Here is a 26,744-nt window from a genome sequence, read left to right as displayed (position 1 = left end):
CCACCGCCGGCTGTGGTGGATAAAACGGGGATTTTGGATGAGATTGGAACAATGTCGGAGGAATTTGAGGTAGGTGAATTTGATCCGAAGTTGATTAAGAGTTTGGGCAATTTGAGTCGACAGGATGGGAGGGGGATGACGGAAATGGTGGCGGCAGCGGAGGAGGTAAGGTTAAGCTTAAGATTGAGAGATTTCAACTGTGTCTGGAGAGTATGACGGAGTATATCCTTGTTTAGATAACGTAGAGGAGATTCAGAAGTTGAATTTGACAGAGAAAGGGGAGAAGTATGAACGACATTGTCTGCGCGGGACGAAGTGATTTGCTCCTGGAAACAATGTCAAGGAAAAATCCGGATCTGATGCCGAGGAAAAATACAGAGACGCAGTGAACAAAGCGAGGGAAAAATATTGCAGAGGCAGAGAACATCAACGATAGTAATCCCCGATCTCCCTTTCTCTCCCCTTATCTCCGCTACTGTTTGTGTATCTGTGGTCGGGGAAAATGAATAGTATTTTTCTTATTACAAGAGTAATATGAGGATTAAAAAATATTGTAACGGCGGATTTTAACTCAATGCTAATTGGAGAGGGTTTTTATCTCATGGTCATAGTATAGGGGTTTTTATCGCAAAACAAAGTATAGAGTCGGACCGTTCGACCCGATAACAAGACCCTGACCGATTCGGTTACCGGGTCGTTTTTAAAACCCATGAAATGACCATTTGCGCACTGGACCCGGAGAGTGCCGAATTGTGGCCGCTGACGGCTCTGTGGTCGTTGAACGCGACGACGCCGTAGGTAATAATAATGCCAAAAAGTGAAAAATCTGGTAGGTGGTAACAAATCGGCAAGCCCCCCGGCAGGCCCCCAGCCCACGCCTCACCATCGTTCCATTCCAAAAAGGTAACGTTGCATATTCCAAATCGCTTTCTGCATTCTCTCACTCTATTGTATTTGCTTTACTTCACTTGCAATGGATTTCCATTTACTTCTTCCTCTTCCTTTTCTCGTATTTTAGTTTTGCTTCGACCCAAGAAAAAAAAAAAGCCCAACTTTCTTGATTCTTTGTACTGTAAACCAAACTATAAGAAATTGGATTCCAAAATGGTCATTTAATATAGATTGAACTGTTTACCAGCAATTGAAAATCAAATTTGAACTGGGTCCTTACAATTGTGTTTAGTTCTGGCATTTACATTTTGTTGCACCAATGTGCTTTGTTTTTCTGGCGAGTTTGTAGGGTCCATTCATCTTCTTGTTTCTGGGTTATGCCTAGATTTGATATTTTGGTTGTTTAAATTCTGGGTTTTCCTTTTTTCTGGCCAGATTAACCGATTAATGGCGGTTTCGGCCTTCAAATCAACGTCTAAGAGAGGAAGCTTGGGAACTCCTTCCACCAACTTAGCTTCTGCGACAGAAAGTAATTCAGAGAACTTGGGTAAGAAAGTTCTGCATCGAAGGTCCAGAAGTGTGAGCGCGTTCTCGAGAAATTCTCTCGAAACACCCTCTTCGTCACAGTTGCCATCCACGGACAAAGAGGAGTTTTTGAATAAAAGAGATAATCCCCTATTCTGGAGCAGCACATCACCACCTAGAGGTTCAACTGAAACGGAAAATGTTATTGGGATCGCCAAACTCGATTCAAGTGCATCCAGATTGGGTAGACCGGCTTCGAATGTTTCAGATACTAGAAGAGGAAGATCGGTTTCGAGGAACTCCGGTTATGGGAATACGTCGTCCGGTAACCGAAAGGAAGTAGGTCGAAGTTTGTCGAGGGTAGACACGGGAAGACGCCGACGGTCAGTGTCAAGGGGTCGTTATGGGAACTCTGAGGTTTGACCTTCCCTGTTCCATTGAAATTCCTGATCTACAAATAGTTGTTTCTATATATCTTTCGTTATTAGTTTTCATCTTGGCTTAGTTCTGGTCTCGGAGTTCTGGTTCATGACTATATTAAATTGTTGTTAGTTGTATTTACAGAGTGAAGTGGAACAAGATTATAATTTATCATCAAGTATAAAAACAAGAAACAACGGGAATTTGGGTCGTAGCATCGAGAAGAAAGATAATTTAATCACAAATGCTTCTGAATTGTCTGATCAAACAAAGAATATGCAAACATGGTCTAGCCAGCATCCACTTTTGGAGCCTTCTGATGGTTTGATTGTAAGTTTGTTGGAGATCTTGATTCCTTCTTGCTTAGGAAATTATAGAAGGACTTGTGCTATTCAGTGATCCTCATTTTTTTATTCTTACTGATAAAAAAAAAACGACTCTCGTTTTTGGTTTTGTTTTTGCTTGTTTCTGTCTTTTACACAGATTCCAAATTGGGAAGATGGAATTTCTACACGTTCATATTCAGAAGCTGAGGAGAAAACAATCAAGGCTGTTTTTGAACAGATGAAGGTAGATACTTTGTTTCTTTGCCCTTGGTTCAGATATAATCACTCAAATAGCAATACATGGCTTAGTGAAGCTCCAATCCTGAATTGTAAGATAGTTTTGTCTAATAATTTTTCTTTTCATGGTTTTTGTTTTCACAGAATAATTATATGTCCTGATAATTCTCTTATTTTTTTTATCAATAATAATTCTCTTATTTTTTATTTGGTTATATTTTAACTTTGTTTTAGTTTCTCAGTCTCTCCAGAGTGATCACCCTGCCAGTGATGCTGGTACAAGCGGTATATATGAAACTGTTCGATCAGAAGTGAGACGTGCTATTTCTGAGGTTCAAAATGACCTAGAAAATGTAAGTTTGCATGCTTGAAAGATGTATTACTTTCCTTGACATTTTTATATTTGTTTATGAAAAACCCCAAGCTGCCAAGTTTGTGGATTGTGTAGCTGTTGAAAACGTACAACATAACAGAGATAGACTTTCTGACAAAAAGTAAGAACTGTTGAATTTGTAAATGCCATTTTTATTAGTAAACAAGCAGTTAGAAAAGGAACTTCCCTGTTTCTGAAAGAAACTAAAATTTTAACCTTCAAGCTACAGGGTGTACCATGAAAGTTGCTGGAAATTTCTGACAAAAAAATCATGGAAAATGGATAGAACACCAACAGAATTCATATCATGTCAGCATCAGAAGGTTTTAGTAAATCCGTTTTTGTTTGATGAAGGAAAAACTTTACAACATTGATAAATATTGCCTGATACTTCTTTTTTTTTTTGATAATTGAAGTATGATTTTATTAGCAGGATATGAGAACTATTACAAGCATCCTAAGGAGAGGCATGAGGTGCGGCCTCTCCTTACAAGAGAAGATTACATTTTAAACACTAGAAAACAGATTATAAAGCAGCCCAATGCAGATTTTCCCTGTTAACCCCTTGTTTGACAAGACAATCAGCCAAAGCATTCGCTGACCGTATTGGGATCTGCTCCTCACATAGCGTGCCTTACACTGACTTCACAGCCACATCCCACCCTGTAATCGGAACATCTCCCCATGAATAATAAATTCAAGGATGGGAGATGTTCCCGATGTGCGGCCAGGACATACTGTGAGGTCGGTGTGAGGTGTGCAGTGTGAGGAGCGGATCCGGACTCTCGCTGACTTACCCACCCAATGACAGCTAATATTCATGTTTCTTGTTAACCACTTGGCTTTCTTTCTTTTTTTTTTTTTTTCCTTTTTTTGATAATTGAAAAGACCACTTAGCTTTCTTTAAGAGATCCCTATAGCACCAAACCACTGAGTCCGAACCTGCCAGCTACCCCACAACAACTTTAGAGTCTCCTTCAATTATTAGATTTTCCACAGCCAACTGATTTGCAATTTGAATACCTACTAATAGTTCATCCTAATAGCCTCCTAAACCCACTGGTTCAGAGAATAAGGCTAAAATGTTGCAATCTTATCTCTCACTACTCCTATTCTATAAGGTCTTGTGTTACCCTGGCTACTTCCATTAAAATTCAACTTTACACTTCCGTCAGGAGGAGGAACCCACTCTGCATAGACCCTATCCGTTCTTGGAGTGCCAACTGCCATAGCTGATCAACTCCTCCAGAGCTTATCAAAGGAAAAGGATTGGAAGGAATCCATAGCTCTCAACCAATATATTGTTCTTGTCAAGATGCAATCTTTGACAATTAATAGACTTATTTCTTTTTCTTGAAAAATTCTTGCATTCCTTTTTTCCCAAATTGTCCAGAGGGCAGCTGCTCTAATACATTTCCATATGCTTCTCCCTCTTTTAGTGGGCCACACAAAAAAGGATGGAAGTTGATTTACATTTGTAGGTGAGTTCCACCTACACCCAAACAAAGCAAAAATCCAATTCCAAATAGTTGCAACAAAGGAGCAGAATATTAGTAAGCGCAAACAATCCTCACCATTAGCTTTGCAAAGAAAACTCCAGTAAGGAGGCAAACACATAAAAAACCTTTTCTTCTACAAACGGTCTAAGGTATTAATTTTTCCAAAAAAGAAAAATCCTCCTAGCAAAACACCACAATTTTAGAGGGAACATGCCTAGTCCAAACCTCCTTAACCGAAAAAAAACCCTTTGACCAGAAAAAGAACAAAAGGTCTTAAAGAAAGAAGCATAGGAGAAGGAACCTTTTGGATGGGGGATCCAAGTCCGACTATCTAGTTGAGGGGTCCAAACAGACATTACCAAGAAGTAAAAGGTCCGAGACACACTCAAGTTCATTGTCCCTTAAACCTCTTCAAAACCCAAAATTCCAACTTAAAGACAGAGGGAGGACAGGAGAGTGGAGCAAGTTAGAAACAACCTTCTTCTTAAACAAGGAATGGAGTAAAGAGAGGGAAAGAGGTCCTTGACAGGTGAATTACCCATCCGAATATCTTCCCAAAAGAAAACAGAATTACTAGAGCGAACATCATACTTGACAAAATTCAGAAAAAGAGGAAGAATGCCACGAATTGTTTTCCAAGGTGTAGACAAAGTAGCCCGATGTGATACTCTAGCATCCCAACCATTTTCCAAAGACCCATGAATACTAGCTATCACCTCATGCCAAAGTCTCTCTCTCTCAAACGGTCATTTCTGTAGCCACTTCCCGAATAGAGGTACATTCTTAAGGACTAAATTGTCTATTCCCAGTCCACCTTCTTTCTTGCTCCTGCACACTAATTCCCACCTTATTAAATGGTCCTTTTTCTCTTCCCCTAGTTCCCAAAGAAAGTCCCCCATCAGTCTCTATAGATTCTTGGCCTCCTCCCTAGCAGGAATTCTAAACAATGAGAGGTAATAAATCAAAAAATTAACTAAAGTGTCTCTTAACAAAGTTACTCTACCCCCCTAGAGAGATAATTCTTTTTTCAAGTCACCAGCCGCTTTTCAAACTTTTCCATTTTTTTTTGATAGATCAAACTTTTCCTTTTATTTTTTTTTGATAGAAAAAACTTTTCAAAAATTGGAGTAAAAAAACAGCTCTCCTAGGCCTATGACATAGGCCAGGAAGTAGGACAATCTAAACACTTTGCACAGATTCAATATTAATACCCATAACACAACTTTTATCCAAGTTTTATCTTCAAATTGGATAACTCTCAAAGTGTTTTATCAAGCCTTTTAGGTTGCTCACCTTACTCAAATCACCCCTTCGTAGAAAATTATAATGTCATTAGCAAACTGGAGATGGGTTATCAGAACTCTATTCCTGCCTATCCTCAAACCCTTCATCACATCTTCCCTATCAGCTTTTGTGATTGATCTACTAAAAATATCAGCTACAAGGGTGAACATAAAGGGCGATAAAGGGTCTCCTTGCCTTAGACCTCTACAAACTAGAAAGAAATCCTTGACCACACTATTGACCAACACTGAAAAATGATAGGAACTAACACAACCCTTCACCCAATTACACCACCTTTCTCCAAAATCACAACTCCTTAGTACCTCTACCAGGAAGTTCTAATCCACCAAGTCATAAGCCTTTTCTAGGTCCAACTTACAGAAAAAACCCTGTTGGCCAGACTTCCTATTTCCTCCACTCGTTCATTGGCTAATAAAAACTGATCAGTTATTTGTCTCCCTTGCACAAAGGCTCCTTGGGCTTGACTAATAAAAAGAGGGCAGAACTTCTCTTTTCCTCAAAGAAACACCTTAGCTGAAATTTTGTAGATACTAGTCACTAAAAAAAAAAAACTAATAGGCCTAAAATCTTTAGGGTGTTTCACATTTACCTTCTTAGGGATTAATGCTATGAAGGTGTCATTGACTCTAGGGCTGACTATGTGCTAACCTTCAATCTCCTTAAATACCTTAAATAAATCTTCTTTCACCACATCCCAATAATCCTGATAAAACTGCTTGTCTAATCTCTTCTTGGTTTACTGTTCTCTTTCCTGCTGGTTGACACATGAAATATGGGGTTTTAACTTCCTTCTTCTTAGACTTTGGCCCCACATTCTGAACTCTGTTGACAATCATACTCCCAATACCTATTGAATGCAACCATGTAAGACCATGGGGAACAACATTGAAATTGCCTACATTGGATATGAACTGCCACCCTAATGGAAATAGAGTGAATATCCTTCTTCTCATAATGAGTTGGTGTCAGAAGATTCTGTACTTTCTTCCTCCACAGATACTTCATAAAATGATAGTAAAGAAGAATCTCAATTAAATTTCATAAACCATGGGAAGCAGGGCTGACAGGAAGAGATACTTCATCTTCTCTTTGAAAATATACCAGTGCTACATACCATGTCTTTCTTCTTTGTCATATGGGATTCAAGGAAAGGATATAATTAAGTCCTAGGATGATCTTTTGTTTATGGGGATTTGCCTCTAAAGGATAGAGAGAATAGTCAACCTGAGTACATTGTTATGGAACTTGATAGTTACTCTTTGAGTGGATGGTCAATTGATTCTTAAAGAAACAAGTTTCATACTTTAGCGAGATATTGTGGGACCTTATATACAGATTTAGATTCCCTTTAATTGTGACTCCTCTAGATATGAGCTTCTCAAAAACCTGCAAAATTTACAAACAGGAATGATGAAAATGCTGATAGAATCTTTCAAGAGAACAAGAAATAAGAATGGAAAAAGAAGCTGCTGAGGCTCATACATGATTCCGGTTTCATGAAAGATTCTTTTGATGAGTAATTGAAAATGCTTTTTGAAGATACGAAGTGAAAGTGACTGAAATCTTCTGGCACTAAAATTGTATCCACCAAGTTGAGTAAAAAAATATATTATTTAAAATCTAATACTGATATGAATCAAGAATATATGCAACTTACAAGGCAAATTATTTCAATTTTTTATTTTTTATTATTAGTAATTAAAACTTATTTTTTCTTTCTCCAGTTTCAAATATGTTGGCATTTCCAAGGAAATTTGTTGTTATAGGGAAATATGAAACAAATTATACACTTTTGCATATGATATTATTTAAGGAGATGCATAATGCATTATATCAATCCAGTTATAAACTTCAGTTTATTTTCTGGTAGTACATATATACTTTTTTATTACTTATTTTCTGTTTTTCTTCCATGCTTCTTATAAACCAGGCTATCAGGAGGAAGAATCCTTCCATTATTGGAACAACCAATATTGCTGATATACCTCCAGAGTTGGTCAATCCTGATGCAGTTGAATTAGTTTCAGACATCAGAAGGGAATATGCTAGAAAGCTTGAGGAGGTAACTTTGCATTACCTCCAACTTTTAGCAGCAGACTGAAATAGAGTGGTATAAGGATTTGTGTAGTGATGACTGTAGTCCAACTCTAGTGTTAAGAAATACTTGAATGATAATTGAGCTTATTATTAGGCAAAATTTCAGAGCATTGTTTACACTTTACATATTGTCTTGTGTAAAGAGGATCAAACTCCAAGTGATGTTACATGAATTCAGGTACAGATATGGGAAATATGCCTGTTTCAGGAGTCATTATCTCTCTGACCCCAAATTCTGTGATACAGGGCCACAACTGACCTGTGAACTTTGGACAAAATCATCATATTATATGGAAAAAATTTCCAATCATGCAAGTGTTGAGAGAACTGTTTTTATGTTAAGTCTTGGGAGGCAGGGTAATCTAGTAATTACCAAAAGATAATAAGGGCACTCCAGTCCTAAAATTATCATAAACAGGGGCATTATTCAACATCCACTTATTTTATATATATATATATATATATGCTGGGCCGACTTTGTTAGAGAGATTAGACTCTAATCATCTCTTCTAAGAGAGGTTTGGCTGTTTTCTCTTAGCCCTAATCTCTCTTTCTCTTCTCTCCCTCGTCTCTCTTCTTCTTTTTTTTTTTTGATCAATCTCTTCTCTCTCTTCTTCCTGGTCTGAATACTAATACAGCTCTGTTACATGGTATCAGAGCAGGGAGATTGAGCTTTCTCGTTCTTTCTACTCCATCTTATTCCCTTTGAACTGCTCTAGAAGTTACTTTTGTGGCCAACTAAACCCTAGTTCTCCTGATCGGCCTAGGGTTTTCTCACTTTCTGTTTACTAAGTGATCTGTGATGGGTCTAACCATCACAGTTGGTGGTGCAAGTGATGTGTGAGATGAAAACCCTCTAGTGGGATCATTTCAAGAGGGAGCTGTGATGAATCTGTGTGAAGACATCGATTCAGCAGTGATTAAATGAGCAAAACAGGTGAGGTACTGAAGTGACTTGTGATAGTAGATACTGTGAATGAAGGAGTGAAGTGATCAACCCAGTAAAGTGATAGATAAAGGTGTAAGGGTGTGCGTAAACTTCTTAATATTCAGTTTGTGAATCTGTGATTTTCTAGAATTATTTCAGAATTGAATTGTTATTGATTTCATAATTTCCGAGTTGAGTGAAGGCCCTCGTTAGGTTTTTCACATCTGTTATTGTGAAAGATATGGATTCAAAACAATCTATAGTTGTTACACCATACTTTATTTATGTTCAAATGACCAATATTAAGCTGAATCCTGAATGGGAGTGGTAGCTATGCAATTTGGGCTAAATCTGTAGAAGTACGCCTTACGGCTAGAAAGAAGCTGAAGTTTATAACTGAAAAGAAACCTGCGGCTAACAGTGACAACTATTCTGATTGGATTCAAGAAAATGCCCAAATAGAAAACTTGGTTATGGAATTCAATGGAACTTAAAATTAGTAGTCCACTGATATTTTATATACAACTAAACAGATATGGGACCAAGCAAAAAGAATGTATTCAGGTAGCAATAATGTGACCTGGATTTATCAGTTATTTTAGTCATTCTTTAATCTTCAACAAGGTGATAAGTCTCTTGAAGAGTACCATGCAGATATGGTGGGCCTTTGTGAGGAGTTGAATATGTACCAACCACTCTCTAGTGACATTGCTGTTCTAGAAAAGCAGAGGAAGGAACTTTGTGTCACTAAGTTTTTATCTGGGATTAAAGCTGAATATGAATCAGTTGATCTCAGAACTTGAGTAGTCCAGAGTTACCAGATTTGGAGGATGTGTTTTCTTGTCTTCAAAGAGCCAAACTGTCTGAGAGCACATCTATGATTGATTGTGCAGCATTTACTGTTACTGGAAATGGAGGTAGAGGAAGAAGAGGTACTTTTATGGGTGACGAAGTGGTAGCCGAGGGCAACATAGACAGCATGGGGGTAGAGGTGATCTTGGTTCTAGAAGTGGTTGTGGACGTGGTAGAACCACATCAACCAGATTCTATACACATTGTAGGTTAGAGGGCCATGCTATTGGATATTGTAGAGATTTATATTGTAGGCTGTTGAAGAACAAAGGGAGTTATGCTAATCAAGTGTCCTACCATGGTGAAGAGTCCATTACTGCTCAAGTGTCGGCTCCAAACAATCGACTGGAAAGTGAAACTATAGCCATTTCCAAGGAAGATTACAATCCTTTGATAGCTTCTACTGCACCATCTCATGCTTCCACTGCTACTCTTGCTCAGACATCAGGTATTGGTTCCACCTGCTTCCTCTCCACCTCATCTCCATGGGTCATTAACTCTGGAGCAACTGATCACATGACAGGTACTTCAACTAACTTCACCCAATTTAACCCTTTACCTTCATCCTTTCGGTTTGTTACTCTTACTAAAGGTGCTACATCCCAGGTATCTGGGGTTGGCACAGTTAACCCAACACGACAACTTCTCCTTTCTTCTGTTTTACATGTTCCTCAATTTTTGTTTAACCTTATGTTTGTGAGTAAACTTACTAAATCACTAAACTATTCTATTACACACGCACACACATGCACACACAGATGTATAGTTGCGTGCATATATAAATAAATATTTACATAATATTTTTACGTACAAATATGAAGACATGTTGGGTTCAAGTTGTGCTGGGTTGCTCAATGTCTCAACCCAAAGTCAAGCCATGGTTCATATTTTATCCTAATCTAATCTCCAATCTGGCCCTACCTGACCTGATTTTTTGGGTTGGGTTCAGGTTGGGTTTGGGCTACCTCGGCCAAAGTTTCATCCCTAATTCCATTTACTGGTATCCAATAAAAGAAACACAAACAACAAAGCAATGCAATAAATTGACTTGTAGCATGAATATTAAATCACACAACGTAGTTTGCATGTTGATCTAATTGCAATGTGTTATATTTTCTAACAATATCTGTTAATGATTTATATTAGGAAAGTGTCCAAATAAGTGGATGTATATTTAACATTGGAAAATTAAAATATGGATTTCGCATGACAAAGACATCTTATACTCATGAAAAATAAAAATATCGTGTCTAAAATCGGTACTTTGCAAATATGAATTGTCGAACCATCATAGATATTAAAAGAGAGATGTTAAAACAGAATAAAATAGTAATAACTTGATATAGTGTAGCATAAAGTCATAACTGACTGCTAGAGAATGATGCTTTTTATTTTTTTTAATGAATGCTTTTTTTTTTTTTGATGAATGAGAATGATGCTTTTTATTGAATATCCAAACTTGACATGAGATACATATTTTATAAATGAGTATTTTAGTCTATGGTCCTTTTTTTAAATCTTAATTAGTATCCATGAGTGGATATTGTTTTCCAACTTGCAGTCACAGGATCGGGCTAGGAAACTTCGAGAAGACCTGGCTGTTGAGGAACATCGTGGGCAAGAACTCAGTAGAATTCTTAAAGAAATACTTCCAGATCCTAAGGTGCCAAACATTCATAAATCACGACCAAGGAGAAGAGTAAGCTTTGATATTCTTGTATACTGAACCAGTTATCTTTTCCAGACAAGCCTTGTAAGATACTTCCCAGTACACTTTGGGAAAGCATACGATCCATTTGACCATCCAACCAACCCTTTTTCCCAATGTTTCAAATATCATGTTGATTAAATGTGAGTATCATCTGCTAAGTAGCATTATTTTGGGTGGTGAAAACATTTGGCCAAAGTGAAGTATATTTATCTGATAGTTTTACTTTTGGTCATCACATTCTTGAATAAATTGAAAGCTATTGGGTTTATCTTATATTATATGTGCATCTTCAGAGACCAGGAATATCTGACTTAGCTATCATGGTTTCTCTTGGCTCCTAGTATGAGTCTGACATGCTTCCCTTCAATCATGAATTACTCACAGAATAGCATCGAGCGTCGAAAGATTTCAAAGCGTCTCACTGAAGAAGCCATGAATTATTTTGATGAGTGTGTATCAATATCAACATTTGATAGTTCTGATTTCTCGTCACCAGAAGACCCACCGCCTGTTGTCACTTCTTCAGTTAGTGATGGTAGATTTTTTGCATGTGGAAGTCCAAGTGCCTCAACCACCTATTGTTCCGATGTTCATCTCAATCACAAGAAGGTACCTATCGCTTAAGTAACTGGTGTTTATTATTCTGTCCTAAACAATCTCAGAAAATGGTGAACTCTTTGGTTATTTATATGATCCTCTGTTTTACGTTCTATTCAAGTTTGAGTTATTTAAATTAGAACTATTATAAATATGCATTTGTTTGTAACAGAAAACAGGTAAAAGAAAAATGGGGATGTGTCCCTTGAGGGTCTTCCTGTAAACAATTCTTCTTTTATTTGTAGAAACATGATGTCAAAGCATTCATCTTCCACCAAAATCGTTCAATAACTTTTTCCCCAATATCTGTGTAGTTTTAAGGTCTCATTGTCAGCAATTCTCCTGTTAATTTTTGAATCATAATGCCAGAGAACTTATCTACCACCCATAATAGATATACTCCCCCCCCCCCCCCCATTGAAGAAATTCAATTTGTAAAATGAGAGTTATGGGAAATAGAATAAGTTATTAGCTTTCAATCTATATGATATACAATCTGTATAGATACAGGTAAGTTCACAGAAATTTTCGTACAGTTTGAAACTTCAGGCAAGCTTGTTGGAAGATTTTTCATTCCATATTTCAAAACCATGACCCCAAATTAAAGAGGACAACTCTATTGCTCTTCTATTAATCTTGAAATATATGCTTGCAGGAATCAGCAAATCAAGTTGAATGTACCCCCAGTCATGAGGTATCTGTTTTAACAGCTGGCAGCAGTTCTGAGGAGCCAAGAAATGATCAAGGGAGTTTAGCAGGTATCAGAGAACAAATGGGAACTTTCCGGTTCTCATTTGCTCATGAACCAACAGAAACTCTTGGTCTTCACCATGACATAGGAAATTATGTTAAGAAGTTTGAGAAAGAAATCCACAGAGATACTGGGGAATGTCAGATTGCAAGATCAAGCAGCTATGATGCAGATGACTATAAGTTGCAGGTTTCAGCTGAGAGCTTGTTGTTTGATAAAGTGATTTTTAAGAACAGAATAGAGTCTGGAAGTCTGCTTCTCTGCTTTGGTGGTATAGAAATTTAAATCCACGTGTTTACTTCTACTCATGTAAATCTAAAGGTTGTGGGAAATTTGCTACATGCATGTGAACTTGTTGAGTTGTAAGATTGGGTGGCTTGCGTGTATGTCCGTTATTCCCTTCTATTAAGTAAAAGGAATTAAATTTAAGAGGGGTTTTGTATGCTAATTAGTATACCATACAGCTATCTAATATTTAATTCAAGCTGAAGATAAACTACAAAAATATTAGACTGATTTGAAATGTCTTTTTTTCATTTGAAATTTTGTATTCTTGAATTTGAGGGGTGTTCGACATGTATGATTTTGTTTTTGCAGCATCAGCAAAAATACATTAATTTTGCTGATGAAGCAGATTTTTATGTTCGAAAAAATGAAACCAATCATGTTGCTGAATATCCCTTAGGCTACATTTGATTGGGGTGTAAATGTGAATTGACATAAACTTCCATTGTCGGTTTGCATTTACACGCATTTGTTTCTCATGTAAAAGTGGACTAGTGTAAAATTTCACGCCCAGTTCACTTTTTCAGCTGTTTGTTTGGGATGTAAAGCTTACATTGAAAATCAATGTAAACAACTTTTTGGTTTGACCTTTTCATCTTAAATTGATATAAATGATACATCGATTTTATCGACGTAAATATATATTGATTCTCACTTCAAAAATGTCTAATACCCCAAAAACTTTTAAACTGATGGACTTTTACACAATGAATTTTTCTTCGACTGACTTTTACATGGTGTGGTGGATTTTTCCACCGCATTCCCAATACAGCCTTAGTGTAGAGAGTAGTCTTTGTGATGATATTTGTATATAACCATAAACTTAAAACCCTGACAACGGGCTGCCAATGATCCAGGCCATATCTACCAAAAAAAAGTCATATTTATAGGTGTTAGAGAAACCTCGGTAAGACATGGCGAATCCTATAGTTATAGCAGTTTATACCAAGTTAGATGATTTGATTCATGTTGGAGGGAGATTCGGTTTTAATGAGAGTGGCCAAATAGCACGAGTCATCCCTCATTTTTATGCAATTTTCAGTTCTCAACAACTTTTTTGCAACATTGCTATGAATTGGTTTCGTAAAGCGATCACCGATAAGTTCCATTTTACCTTTTTTATTATTATTTTTCAACAATTCATAGCTATGAAGAATAGAAGGATGGATCCCATGATCAAATATACTCTCTAACATCTAGAGTCACTTCTATAAGGCAAAAATTTGCTACAATGGATTAAAAATTTTGCATTCTAAATGCAAGGCCTATGTCACCAGCTATGTAAGAACCATTTCAGGTTGAAGCTACCCTAAATATTCCTACTCATAAGGGTCTAGTTGAAGTGTCTATGACCAAAAAATAAAGGTTGAAGAGAAAAACAAGACAACAAGATGAGGAGTTGTATTGTGTTAAAGCAGTGAAATCTCATTCAAGCCTTTGAAGGAAGTGCCTGAAGATGTGTTACGATTGCTCAAGGAACAATTTTGACCAGAATATAATGATGCCACTTAGAAAGTTCAAAGTATTGGAAATGCAAAGAGAGTATCTGAGAATAATTTTAAGAGTTGTATCATGATACACTTTGGATGGTCATAGATACAATGGAAAAATTAAGATTTGCATGGATATGCTAGGAAAATCTCAAATAAATCCTAATAAAATATTAATAACACCAAATATGAAATTTAAATGACTAAGCTATATGCACATAAGAAATCTATACTTTAATAGTTTTGAAGTGTGAACTATGGGGATACACTTGGTAAATGTTGAAAAATGATGGAAGTATATCTCAATTCTAAATAAATCAAAATATAATTTTTTGATGGATAAAAAATAAAAATAATTTCTGTCGATATTTATAGTACATAATTTAGATGATTAACTTTTTAATATTTATTGACATATATCCACTAAGAAGAGAAATTGTAGAAGTTATGGATCAAAATACAAGTAACTAGAGTATGAGGTAGTGGTAGGTTTGTTGTGTACCAATCTATAGCCTAGGGGTTCAAATCTTCTTATAGTTTTATACCCAAAACAATATAGGTTATAATAATTAGGATAATTTAATGGCATATGAAAGTTTGAATTAGAAAAATTTCCTTAACCATAGGAGTTAATGAGAAAGCAATTTTAGGAGTTAAATATGGAAATTAATGAGAGAAAATGTGAGTATAGAGAATGCATTAAAGATTGAAATTCAGCTTGATAGATTGTCTACACAGCTGATATTCTTTAGGCTCAGTATAGAGAATGCATTGAATTTGAAAAGTTTCCTTAAGCATAGGAGTTAATGAAAGAATAATTTTAGGAGTTAAATAAAGAAATTAATGACAAAATTGTGAAGATAGAGAATGCACTAAAAAAATTGTAATTCAGTTTGGTACACTATTTACTCAGCTGATGCATTGCTCTTTGACTCTGTTTCCGAATGAGTGCAAATACAAATATGTTCAATGCAAATGCAAATATAAGGATTAGAAATACAAATATGGACCATAAACATGGTTTTGCACTGAACATATTTGTATTTGCACTCTTCCTAAACAGAGCCTTATAACAGCAAAAATAAAAAAGAAGCTGATACATTGTCCATATAGGTGAATGGAGTTTTGGCCATTCCACCTGTATCGTGTGCCAGTAACTTGAAAATTATATACATTTTAGCTGATATATATCGATACTTTGATACTTGTTGGTATCTCTAAGACCTAGTTTATTCGTTTTTCAAGAACCTACTTTCTCGGATAAGTACATTTACCCATGTTGTTTTTTGTTTAATTTATCCGGATAAATGTATTTTGTGGGGGCATTTTTTACCATTTTATTTTGTTTTTCATTTACCCTTTATTTGGGAAGCTCAACTTACTGGTATGAGAAGGGTATCACTTATCCCGGGAAAATCAATATTGTCATGGACCCACATGTTTATGAAATAAGAGCATGGATTTATCTTGAAAAACAAGAAAAGTAGTTGGTAAACGTTTTTTTTATGTTGTTTGACAGCTAGATGATATTAAATACCATTAGACACCACATAAGTTGAACAGTAAATAAACACATTGGTGTTAAGGAAAACATTAAAATGAAACTTTTTTCAACAATTGGTTCTCTGACAAATTGAGACAAACATTTATTTAATAAACATTTTACAATGAACTAGTGCTATTTTTCAAATAAACGGCAACAAAACCAAACACTATCTTAATTAACCCAACCAAATAAGAATATGGTTTGATAAAGCCGAAATGCTTATGTGGCACTCGTAGTGGTGAAATGGCTCCATAGCACCATGATATTTAATACCCCCTAGTGCTTTTGAGATGATCATTTTACATTTTTTACAAAACAATATTGTAGGATTGACCTTCCAAAATTGCATCTTCTACTGGTTTGGTTAATTGGCCTTAGTGCACCCTAATTTGTCCCTACCTTGAAGTCTTACCAGTAAAAAGCCATGAACACACACACAAATCCTTTAACTTTTGGCATTTTTTATATGAGAACAATTTTTTTCCCTTTTTTTTGTTCATAGGGTTTTACACAACGGGGCAGCCTTCCCCCTAGAGGTGTAAATTGGATCGTGTCGCCTGTGACCCGGTATGACCTGACACGAACTTGGACCGGCCCAGCATGACGGCCCGTGAGCCATGTCAGGCCCAGCATGATCATGTGGGTCGTGTTGGGCCTGGGGTTTTAGGTCCATGGGCCGACATGGCACAACTAAGCGAGCCATGCTGCCCGCGACCCGTGGGCCAGCACAACCCATATATATTATTTATATATATTATATATATTATATAAATTATAATTATATAATAATATATACTATATAATATATTAATAAAATACATAACTTATTAAATTTTATTATACTAATTTATTTAATTATTGTCTATATAAGCAATTGTATACACAAAATTCATATAAAATTAAAATTTTAAAATTTTTGTCAAATTTATTTTTTTAAATAAATAGCTTTGGCCCGATGCACAGTTCGACCTGGCCTAAGGCTTGGTCGTGGGCCGTGTCGACCCCCAAATTTTTCATTAGGGAAGGTGGCATAACTCGTAACGGCCCGCGGGCCAGCACGACATGACCTACACTTTGCACAAACCGCCTGCAAGTCGTGCCATGCCAACCCGGCATGACCCACTTTACACCTCTACTTCCCTCAACCAATGCCCCTAACCTTGGTGTAAGCGGGATTTGATCCCAAGCCTCTACTACAACCAGTAAGAGCAATGGCGTAATTAGGAATTTATTTTCTAGTGGGATCATATACAACTTAGAAAATGCCACCACTTAGAGAGGGAAAACACAATTCATGGCGTTGTCTTTAATTGCTATGTAATGACCAAAATACCCTTTATTCTTTCATTCCTTTCGCATTTCAAAATGTTGAAAATTACTATTTATTTGTTTTTTTAGCATTTTTAACCACCCAATTCATAATTCAATCAGTCTAAAAGTCAATTAATCTATTAGTCCAAATTGACCCCAGTCTAATTTTTTAAAATAGGCTGAAATAATGCATATTTAATGATTTTTATGAACTTATGGACCCCACTGAAATACATGTAGCTCTACGATAAACAAAAGACTAACCAACCAATCAATTGGCACCTTGCGAGAACTTATGGGCTCCACCCTAATTGGATGAATGTGTTAGGCAAAATGTTCTCATTGCCCACATTATTCCACTTATGCCCCGTTTATTTTTTTGGGTAAATTACTTATATGGGTAAGTGCATTTATTCATATTCTTTTATTTTTTAGGTAAATAAAATAATAAATATTTTAACCAAAAAAAATTATTATCAAAATGAGCATTTTTGTCCTATCCAAATGTTGGCAAATTTTCCCAAGATGGAAAAGTTAATTTACCCACCTAGGAGATGGGGGTAAATGATATCTAGGAAAATAAACTTTCTCTGATCCCCACATAAATCTAATAAAAGAATATAGGTTTCTTGGTCAACAGGATTCACAATTCCATTGACCAACTTTCCCCCTCTCAAAATCCCCAAAACTAACACCCCCTTAGGAGTATTGTGGGACAAACACTGTACATTCATGTGAACGTTAACAAATGTGGTGTTACTCATGTATTTGTTTTACCTTTCATCTCATGAGGCTCTCCTTACCATGCATCTTCATATGTATCCGAGACTAGGGGTGATAAAAAAAAAAACCAAAAAATCAAATCAACCAAAACTGAATTGAAAAATCGGTTAACCGAACCAACTGGTATATATATATATTCTATATTTTATATATATTTATGTTTATTATATATATATTTTTATATATTATAAATTAATAAATATGCATTATATATAAATATATATTTATAATTTTTATTATATTTTTTATATATATTTTATAATATATATTGTAAAAATTAAAAAACCAAAAAATCAACGAACCGAACTGAAGGTTAATCGAACCAGTCAACTGGTTAACCGACTGACTTTGATTCAATTTTGATTACCAGTTTTCCAAAATCTGATAGTACTGGTTCTATTCAAAAAAACACCCCATGGTTCGATTAACTAAACCGTGAGCACCCCTATCAGAGATCAAGGTTAAATCAGTCCGACTTGGTTCAAATGCTAGAGATGAGAAAACTGATCACTGCTCACCAACTATAAGAGAACAATTCCCCAGTCACTAGAACAAGAGAACTCATCCCTAGTCACTAGAAAATGCTGACCACATGAGAACAATTCCTCGGCCACTAGAGAACGTTGGCGACAGGGTTTTAAAGCAGTGTTAATTTCTTTGTTCTTTTTAAATCCATACGTGATAATAGGGGTGCTCATAAGAAAATGAAAAATTGAATTGAACCAAAAAACAGAACCGGTTGATTCGATATTTTTGAAAAACCGAAGGACCAGTTTAGTTTTTGGTTAGCCTAGAAAAAATCGATGATTAATTGAACCGACTGGTATATATATTTATATGTATATATTATACACATTTAATATATGTGGCATATTATCTATATATTATATATAAATATATGTATTATTTATTTATAAATATATTATATATTTATTTATAATATATATTATAAATATAAAAAACCAAATAATTGAAGAATCGAACCAATCAAAAATCAAAACCAATCAACCGGTTAACTGATGGTATCAGTTCGGTTTCAGTCAGACAAAGATAAAAACCAGTAGAACCGGTTCGATTTCCTGAAGCTGAACCATGAACACCCCTACGTGATAACGATTACAAGAGATCTAATATTTATTTACCAGAGAGCGTTGGAGATGTTTTTGGGGTCGAACAGAAAATCCTGGATCCCCTAATAACAACACTTGAATACTAGTTGCAAAAGAGAAGAAAGAAGTAGTGTTTGGTTTTCAGATTGTTCTGGAAACCAACCCAATTAAGTAACAATGCTCATATAGTTTTCAATTAGAAAAATGTTAATTTTTTACATACACCCGAAGTTTTATTAAAATGAAAGCTCTAATTCAATCACTAAGCTACCATATTTTAGAAAATAAGAGAGAAATTGGGGCTGGGTGAACAATTTCATCGAGCACGTAGGTGAGAAATAACCATGCCATGCTTAATTGGGTCCATTTGGTATAGATTAAACTCCTTATCATCATTCATCTATAGACTATAATTAACATAATATATTCACACATGACACAAATTTATTTAAAAAATAAAAAATAAATAAAAACACACACAAAAAAAAAAGACTTTGCCTTTTGATGAAGTCATGTTTTTAAAAAATATATGGGTGTTTGTCAATATATGATTTTGTTTTCCAAAATCAAACACAACTAGTTGATTTGGCTGGTTGAACCATTTGAACCGTCACCAGTTAGGATTATGGGTTCAGTTCTGTTTAAATCCGTCAGTTAGTCAAAAACCGTTGATTTGGTCAAAATTATTTGCCCCAGTTGGTTCAACCGTCCATCCAGTCACTGGGTCGCAGGTTGCACACTCAGTGCATGCAAGCTTTCGTAAGTCATAACTGTGCATTCTGATGTTTGATTGGGGTGATCTTTTTTTTTTTTAATTTTGGGTAACTTTTTGAAATCTATACATTCCTAGGCGCCTAACGAAAAAATCCCTTTTTTTGGCATCAAATCATAAATTTTAATATTTTTTATAAATAAAAAAATTAAATATAAAATAATACATATAATATACATAAAACATAATTATATATTATTTATTGATAATATACATATGGTAATTCTTTTTGTTTTAAAAAAATCAAATTATATAAACAACTGTGAATAGCAATCCAAAACGGTTGATAGAACATTTTTGCATCAAGCCAACCAACATTAAAGAACAGCATTAATACACAAGGAAAATGTGTAATACAAATCAGACTATCTGCAGAGGTGGAGAAGGAGTGTAGATAGTAGCCATTCATAGGAGGATTGCAATGCAAAGCTTTTGTCACTATACAAATTAAGATCTGTTTGTCAGTTGACAACTTGTCACTTGTATCAATCAAGCAAGGCTAGTTTTTAAACAACAGAAAAAAGAAAACCGGATTTTTATTGGTCCATTTATGCCAAACTAGGCACCTAGGCTCTAGCAATCCAGATTCCAGACCCGTGATGGGTATTTTAACTGTCAGTGAATGCTCCACCATGTAATGTTATGTCAACCAAAATCTTTATCATTTGATGGCTGGGTCCCATCAAACGTCTCTCTCCATTTAAACCCTGTAAAACAAGAAAGCTGAAGGAACATCAGATGCCTTGGATGGGTCAAGACACCTGGCGCCAATCAGATGGCTAATTTCATCCCTTTTTGACGGTTATGATTACTTGGTCAGGTTGAATTCCATGGTAAAACTTGCATGCTTGCCACGTGGCTAAACCATTAACAGTTTCTCTCTTTTTTCAATTTATTCTCTCCATCTGCACTGCATTCCCTACCTCAGTTTAATTGTGGATTACAAAGAACTAATTATACATGTTAATTAACTTATCTGTAATTATTACATTTTTATAAGTTAAATATTGGTATTATATACTATAGAAAGATATAGAAATTGAGAATTTATCAAAAGAATTATAGAAATTAGAAATTGATGGAGAGAGAAAGAGAGATGGGTAGAGAGAGAAAAGTTTAAGATTAACAAACAAGGGAGGCCAGTAGAGAAGAGGGACTGAGAACCCCATCGCAAGCATGTCCAAAGCCTCTAAACCATAAGCGACCAAGTGTTGCTCTGTTAATGAACTCAGGGTTAATAATTAACTCTTTCAAGCCTCAACCCAGGGTTAAGCCCTCCTTAATCGTCAATATAAAGTTTAACTCTCTTCTCTCACTCTCTCTCTCTCTCTCTCCTCTCTTTTTTTCTGGTTTTTGGTAAACCACAAGTTAGGCAACCAAAAAGAGCAAAGATACCAAAAACAGATAACCTCCCCCTCTTTATTTAACACCCCACACAGAGAGAACCTTATTTCAGTTAAAAAGCAACAGAACCCAAATGAAGAGGTCACCTTCTTCTTCGTGCTCATCCTCAGCTTCATCAACCCAGCCTCCTCCTGCTCCTCCTATCGAGCGAGCTAAAAGCAAGACCAGACACCTTCGGAAGAATGTACAGAAACCTCAGTATTCTAACTGCTCAGGCAGGAGAAGCTCCATTTACAGAGGAGTCACCAGGTACACTAATAATTCCCACAAAAATGGCTTCTTTTTCATTATCTCCGATTGATTTCTGGCTTCTTTTCATCTGGGTTTCCGCTAAATGTCTCTGCATGTTGTTTGTTTCTCAATGTTCATCAGACACAGATGGACTGGGAGGTATGAAGCCCATCTCTGGGACAAGAACTCCTGGAATCCGATTCAAAACAAGAAAGGAAGACAAGGTGAGAGAGAAAGCAGACCGCGATCTTCTTTAATAATTGTTTTCTCTTTCTGTCTTCTTTTTTCTTTTTAATCTTTGATCTCTGATGACATTATTTTTATTTCTGTGATCTCTGCAATTCCAACGCTCTGCTTCCGTTTTTGTCGCTGCGTAGTTTATTTGGGTAAGTTTATTCCTACAGCCTGAGCTCTCTCTTCCTTTTCCTCAGTCCTCAGTCCTCACTGAGAGGGCTTTCTTTTCTAACATGTACCCCATTGGCGCATGTTAGCATGCTCCTCCATTTCTCCCTCTCTGTTTTGAAATGCATGGTGGTTGAACCAATGCAGGAGCTTACGATGATGAAGAAGCTGCTGCTCATACCTACGATCTCGCTGCGCTTAAGTATTGGGGACCTGATACAATCTTGAATTTTCCGGTATTTCTCCATTCTTTTATAGAATCATCTCTTTAAATTATCTAATTTTCCAATTTTTATGTCTGTTTTACCTTAATTTTTTCTGGGTTTAATGCAGTTGAAGACATACGCAGAAGAGCTTGAAGCAATGCAGAGTGTCTCAAAGGAAGAATATTTAGCTAGTCTGAGGCGAAGAAGCAGTGGCTTTGCCAGAGGAGTTTCTAAATATAGAGGTGTTGCTAGGTAAAATCTTCGAATAGTAGTTTAAAATAATAAGATTTCTGGATTTTCCGGCTACCGGTTTCTGACACATCGCCGTGTTCACAGGCACCATCATAACGGACGGTGGGAAGCAAGGATCGGCCGCGTTTTCGGGAACAAATATCTCTACTTGGGAACTTACAGTAATCTCTCTCTCTCTCTCTCTCTCTCTCTCTCTCTCTCTCTCTGGGGAGTTGGGGGTGATGTCTGCGTTGAGTGTCAGAACGGGCCGGAATATGCGTTACTTTTCCGGCGGAGAACATATTTGTCGTGTAGTGGGATCTGGGATGGTTCCGGCGGAGATCATGTGACTGGGGCATTGCGGGGTGCACGTGCACATGCAAACGTGCTCCGAACCATGGTTACCAATTACATGCAACTGTGGCGGAGAACGTTCTGGATCCAGTGGGGGCACATGCTCGTATGAGCTGGATATAAGGATAACCAAAAATTGATCGGACGGCCGAGATTTTTGTAGGGTGAGGGTCCGTCAATCTGTGGGCCTACATTTCGACGCTGGGTCCCTGACTCCCTGTTCTAGTGGTCAACAAAATTAAGAAACTACAAACTAGTATTACGATTTCTCAGTGTCAGAACCTCTACGGGGAACTGGATACTCAGCCAATAGCTGTGGTGTATTGTGATAGGCCTAGTACTACGAGTAGAACTGTAGACGAATCAAACTTGAGTTACTAGGGCTGCCAGGGCCCCACGCTCGCTTGCTCGGGCCTGGGGAATGGGGAATTTCCGACCATTATTATGTTTCTGTCAGACGGGGTTATTATGGCACATCACATAGGCAGTACAAGGTGTGGGCCCCTAGGAAGATTCCAATCTACCAGCATTCCTTGCCTCACTCATCCTACTAACCAAAATCAGATTTGAAGGGGAAATTTTTTCTCTCGTGTCGTTTTTCTCTCTGTTTCAGACTCTCAGGATGATCTTGACTGTACAATCAGTGAGCCCCACAGAGGGCCCCACTACCTGACAAAGCACAAGCTTGGAATGGATAATTTCAACATTTCCATTTGTATAATACTTTCTCTTCCCTGAAGGCCTGAACCAGCCCAGATGGAGATGGGTGGCTTTTTAACGCTGGCCATACAAAAAACAATGGTTATCCAACTGTATTGGCTCTGGACTTCTGGTGGATCTTCTTAGTGGGCCCCACGGATCTGAACACTGTGGGCTGTAATCTTCACCAGGTTGGCCCAATTTAAAACGGACCAGCCCCCGAGCTGTCCATACTTGGACTATTTACTTCACGGACGCACAACACACCACTCTCGTCAACTTCCAGTTGGAAATTCATTCAGTGTAGCTCGTAATCTCTTTGACCTTAGACCATAGAAACTATGGCTGTGTTTGGTTTGAAAAAAAAGGGAAATCTGGGCCAAAGTCCAGTCATGTGCGCGACTGTGCGTCTGCGTGCTTGGAGGCCCATAAAATTGGGCCAAATAAGATGGGTCAATTGCATCCGGTTCATCCTACCCATCCGGGTCGGTTTCAAAGAATGTGGACGCAAAAGCTCCGTTTGTGTAAAAGCAGAAGAGTGCAAATGGGCTGAGTTGAATCCTAGAAGGAAAGTGCTGTAAATTTTGTATCAGTTTTTTAGGTGTAAAGTTTGCACTGTCAATTGAAGCAACTTAATGAACTGCAAAATTCGTATCCGGTTCAGATTGGCATAGCAAACAAACGGTGCCTAACGGTATGCTTTGTTGTAAAATAGGTACGGAAGAGGAAGCAGCGGCAGCATACGACATTGCAGCCATAGAGTACAGAGGGTTGAACGCGGTGACCAACTTTGATCTCAGCCACTACATAAGATACCCCCAACAAATGCAGCAACAGCAGCAGCAGCAAGAAGTGATCACGTACTTTGCTGAGCCACAAAAGGGAGCCTCACCTCAGATCCCCATGCCGGAGTGGACCATCTCGGCCGGTCATCAACATCATCAGCCCACGACGGTGGACCCCATGGAAGAAAACGAGTGGAGCCTGTGCATGGATTCGCGTCTGAACCCATTGCCAGTTCCCGAAATTGCCCTCGAAAAGCCGAGCGAATTACCGGATTTGTTCACAGGCTGTGGGTTTGAGGACAACATAGACCTTCTATTTGAGGGTGGTTCGAAGGAGAACGGGATGAATTTGGATGGCATTTTGGAGAATAGGGAAGGAATGGAGGGCGAATGGACGTCGGGAGTGGAAGAGGAAGGAGAGGGAGAGGGGTGTGGGTTGTCTTGCTCAGCAACCTCGGTTGCTTACTCATATCCTATTAAAATTTATTCATGATATGGGGAGTCTGTGGAGTGTGGGTGGTGGTTGGGGAGAGGGATTGGGATCTGTGCTTGTGATTGTGTCTGTTAATGTGAGGATTGTGGTTTGTTAATAAGCGTGAAAATGCTCAATAGGATCTTAGGGTTTTCTTCTGATTGTGTTCAATTTTTAAAGGAGATGATGGTGGAATTCTAGGTCAATTTACATTAAAATATACAGAGTCAGGTTTAATTTTTTATGCTGACAGTCAGATTTAATTTGCATTGCTTTGTGTTTGAATCTGTGTGTAAGAGAGAGAGAGAGAGAGAGAGAGAGAGAGAGAGAGAGAGAGAGAGTTTGGGCCCTGTTTTGACAACACTGGTTTCTGTTTGTTTGGAATGCATATCTAAACCAAATACAAAGTTTGCAGCCAGTCCAGTTTTGCATACATTTGATTGTAATTGTCATTTGCTTGTATTCTTATACAAAATGTATACTTTTTGTCTGATTTGCTTGTATTCTTATACAAAATGTATACTTTTTGTCTGATTTGCACTCATTGATAGCATCTCAAAAACTAATGCAAAATTTGTACTACTTTCTTCCAGGCTTCTATCTCAATTTTCCCTCATATAAAATGGGGATTACATCATCTTGCTTCTTCCTTCACTCCCAATAAATAATCCTCCTATTACCTTATGATTCTTTTTCATAGGTGCAGATCACATGATTTTACTTCTTACAAACAAAAACAAATAAGACAAAGTAATTAAATCCTATAATTTACACTCAGCCTATGCATTCTCATGAATTTAAGCTAATGCAAATGTCATTTGCACTACAAATAAACAGAGCCTAATGGAAAAGTTGTATTAAGATTGGTCCATTTAGAGTTGGGTCTATGGGTGCTTAAAAAAAAAAGAGGATCAATGTACAATTAAGGGGTGTTTAACAATGTGAATGTTGCTTATTTTCACTTGTTTTCAAAATTTCCACATAGCAAAAGCAAAAACAAAAACATGTTCTCTAACCTTGTTTTTTGTTTTGAGAAGGGAAAACACAAAGAGGTTGATCAAGTTTCGTGTATTTGGTTCGAATTCAACTACTTGCAAGCTACTTGAGCAGCTTGACTCAAGCCGATTATAAATAAATTATTATTAAAATTTATAAATAAATTAATAATAAGTATATTAAAAATACTAAACATAAAAATATATTAAAAATTATAGATAAATTAATAATATATATGTATGTGTGTATTAACATCAAAAAACCAATGTTTATTTATATTACAAGTACAAATATATTAAAAAATAGTATTTTATTATAAGCTTGTTTAGGCTTATGATCCACTTGAATTGGGTATTGCGAAGCTTGAACTCAACTTGACCAACTACTCGACTCAACTCAAATTCAGCTACTTCAACCTGAATAGCTCGTGAGTGGCTCGGCTCACTTACACCCCTTACCCAAACCAATGAAGTTACACATAGGTTATTTAGACTATGCATGCATGCATGGATCTGATAAGTGGAATTCTTCTTTTCACCAACACCACCCTCAAGTTAAGCATGGGAAGACCATGTTCACCTTGAACTAGAGATCTTTTGAGTGGCTAGCAGAGAATCCTTTTGCATGATATTTTCAAGTTGATCATGTATGAAAGTGAACATCAAATTCAATATAATATGCTTGCATGAAGTAGTGGAAGATGGGGTTCATAAACAAGTGAATGGCCTCTATATTATGGTTCCAGATGAAGTTCTTTCAACAAGGAGTGTAGCCATAAGAGATCAGAAGCAGCAATTGCAAATTGCAATACTTCACTTTCCAAATTCAATTCTTGATCTAGACACCATATAAGACCACAAGGCTATGTTTGGTTTGAAGGAGAAACGTAGGGAAAGAAAGGAAAAGGTAGGGAAAATTCTACAAACCTTGTATAGACTTCACTACCTTTCCCTACTTTTTCTTTCAAACCAAACATGGCTTAAGAGATTGTATGTTTGAGATAGCGGAGGATCTATTTACGCTGTGTTTGGTTTGAAGGAAAAAAATACCTTTCCCTTTCCCTTCCTTTTCCTTCAAACCAAACATAGCCTTAATGAATGAACAATATGAGGATATCAGTTGTTACATGAATTGATAGGCTTTATTAAGAGAGAAT

General features: G+C 36.8%; 2 protein-coding genes across 4 annotated transcripts; both read left to right on the top strand.

The window, feature by feature from the left end:
• Positions 1-315: 315 nt before the first annotated feature.
• On the top strand, positions 316-13,055 carry LOC148845734 (uncharacterized). Of its 3 annotated transcripts, none has more exons than XM_088956118.1 (9): positions 316-435; positions 1,327-1,833; positions 1,969-2,166; positions 2,320-2,406; positions 2,642-2,752; positions 7,507-7,638; positions 11,015-11,152; positions 11,549-11,773; positions 12,417-13,055. In XM_088956118.1, exons 2-9 carry the CDS (start codon positions 1,339-1,341, stop codon positions 12,795-12,797), a joined length of 1,767 nt encoding a protein of 588 aa, XP_088812244.1. In that variant the 5' UTR covers positions 316-435; positions 1,327-1,338; the 3' UTR covers positions 12,798-13,055. The 3 variants fall into 3 exon arrangements, with proteins under 3 accessions (XP_088812244.1, XP_088812245.1, XP_088812243.1); XM_088956119.1 differs by lacking the exon at positions 316-435 and adding an exon at positions 727-903 and having other exon boundaries at positions 1,981-2,166; XM_088956117.1 differs by lacking the exon at positions 316-435 and adding an exon at positions 732-903.
• A 7,885-nt stretch (positions 13,056-20,940) lies between these two features.
• On the top strand, positions 20,941-25,023 carry LOC148845733 (ethylene-responsive transcription factor WRI1-like). Its single transcript, XM_088953313.1, has 7 exons — positions 20,941-21,461; positions 21,585-21,667; positions 21,821-21,829; positions 21,993-22,081; positions 22,179-22,303; positions 22,388-22,464; positions 24,051-25,023. Exons 1-7 carry the CDS (start codon positions 21,286-21,288, stop codon positions 24,611-24,613), a joined length of 1,122 nt encoding a protein of 373 aa, XP_088809439.1. The 5' UTR covers positions 20,941-21,285; the 3' UTR covers positions 24,614-25,023.
• The last annotated feature ends 1,721 nt before the right edge of the window (positions 25,024-26,744 follow it).

Source organism: Nelumbo lutea, chromosome 7 (assembly GCF_056320005.1).
Source record: "Nelumbo lutea isolate HS-2025 chromosome 7, American lotus-T2T, whole genome shotgun sequence".
Classification (NCBI taxonomy): domain Eukaryota; kingdom Viridiplantae; phylum Streptophyta; class Magnoliopsida; order Proteales; family Nelumbonaceae; genus Nelumbo; species Nelumbo lutea.
This window is presented reverse-complemented; position numbering and strand designations above follow the sequence as displayed.

Bases quoted from the DNA above. Each gene is read 5' to 3' on its own strand.
- LOC148845733 (XM_088953313.1), top strand. From the start codon at position 21,286: ATGAAGAGGTCACCTTCTTCTTCGTGCTCATCCTCAGCTTCATCAACC. The intron at 21,462-21,584 runs GTACACTAATAA...AATGTTCATCAG, and splicing joins ATTTACAGAGGAGTCACCAG to ACACAGATGGACTGGGAGGT. The intron at 22,304-22,387 runs GTAAAATCTTCG...CCGTGTTCACAG, and splicing joins AAATATAGAGGTGTTGCTAG to GCACCATCATAACGGACGGT.
- LOC148845734 (XM_088956118.1), top strand. From the start codon at position 1,339: ATGGCGGTTTCGGCCTTCAAATCAACGTCTAAGAGAGGAAGCTTGGGA. The intron at 1,834-1,968 runs GTTTGACCTTCC...AATTGTTGTTAG, and splicing joins GTCGTTATGGGAACTCTGAG to TTGTATTTACAGAGTGAAGT. The intron at 2,753-7,506 runs GTAAGTTTGCAT...CTTATAAACCAG, and splicing joins TTCAAAATGACCTAGAAAAT to GCTATCAGGAGGAAGAATCC.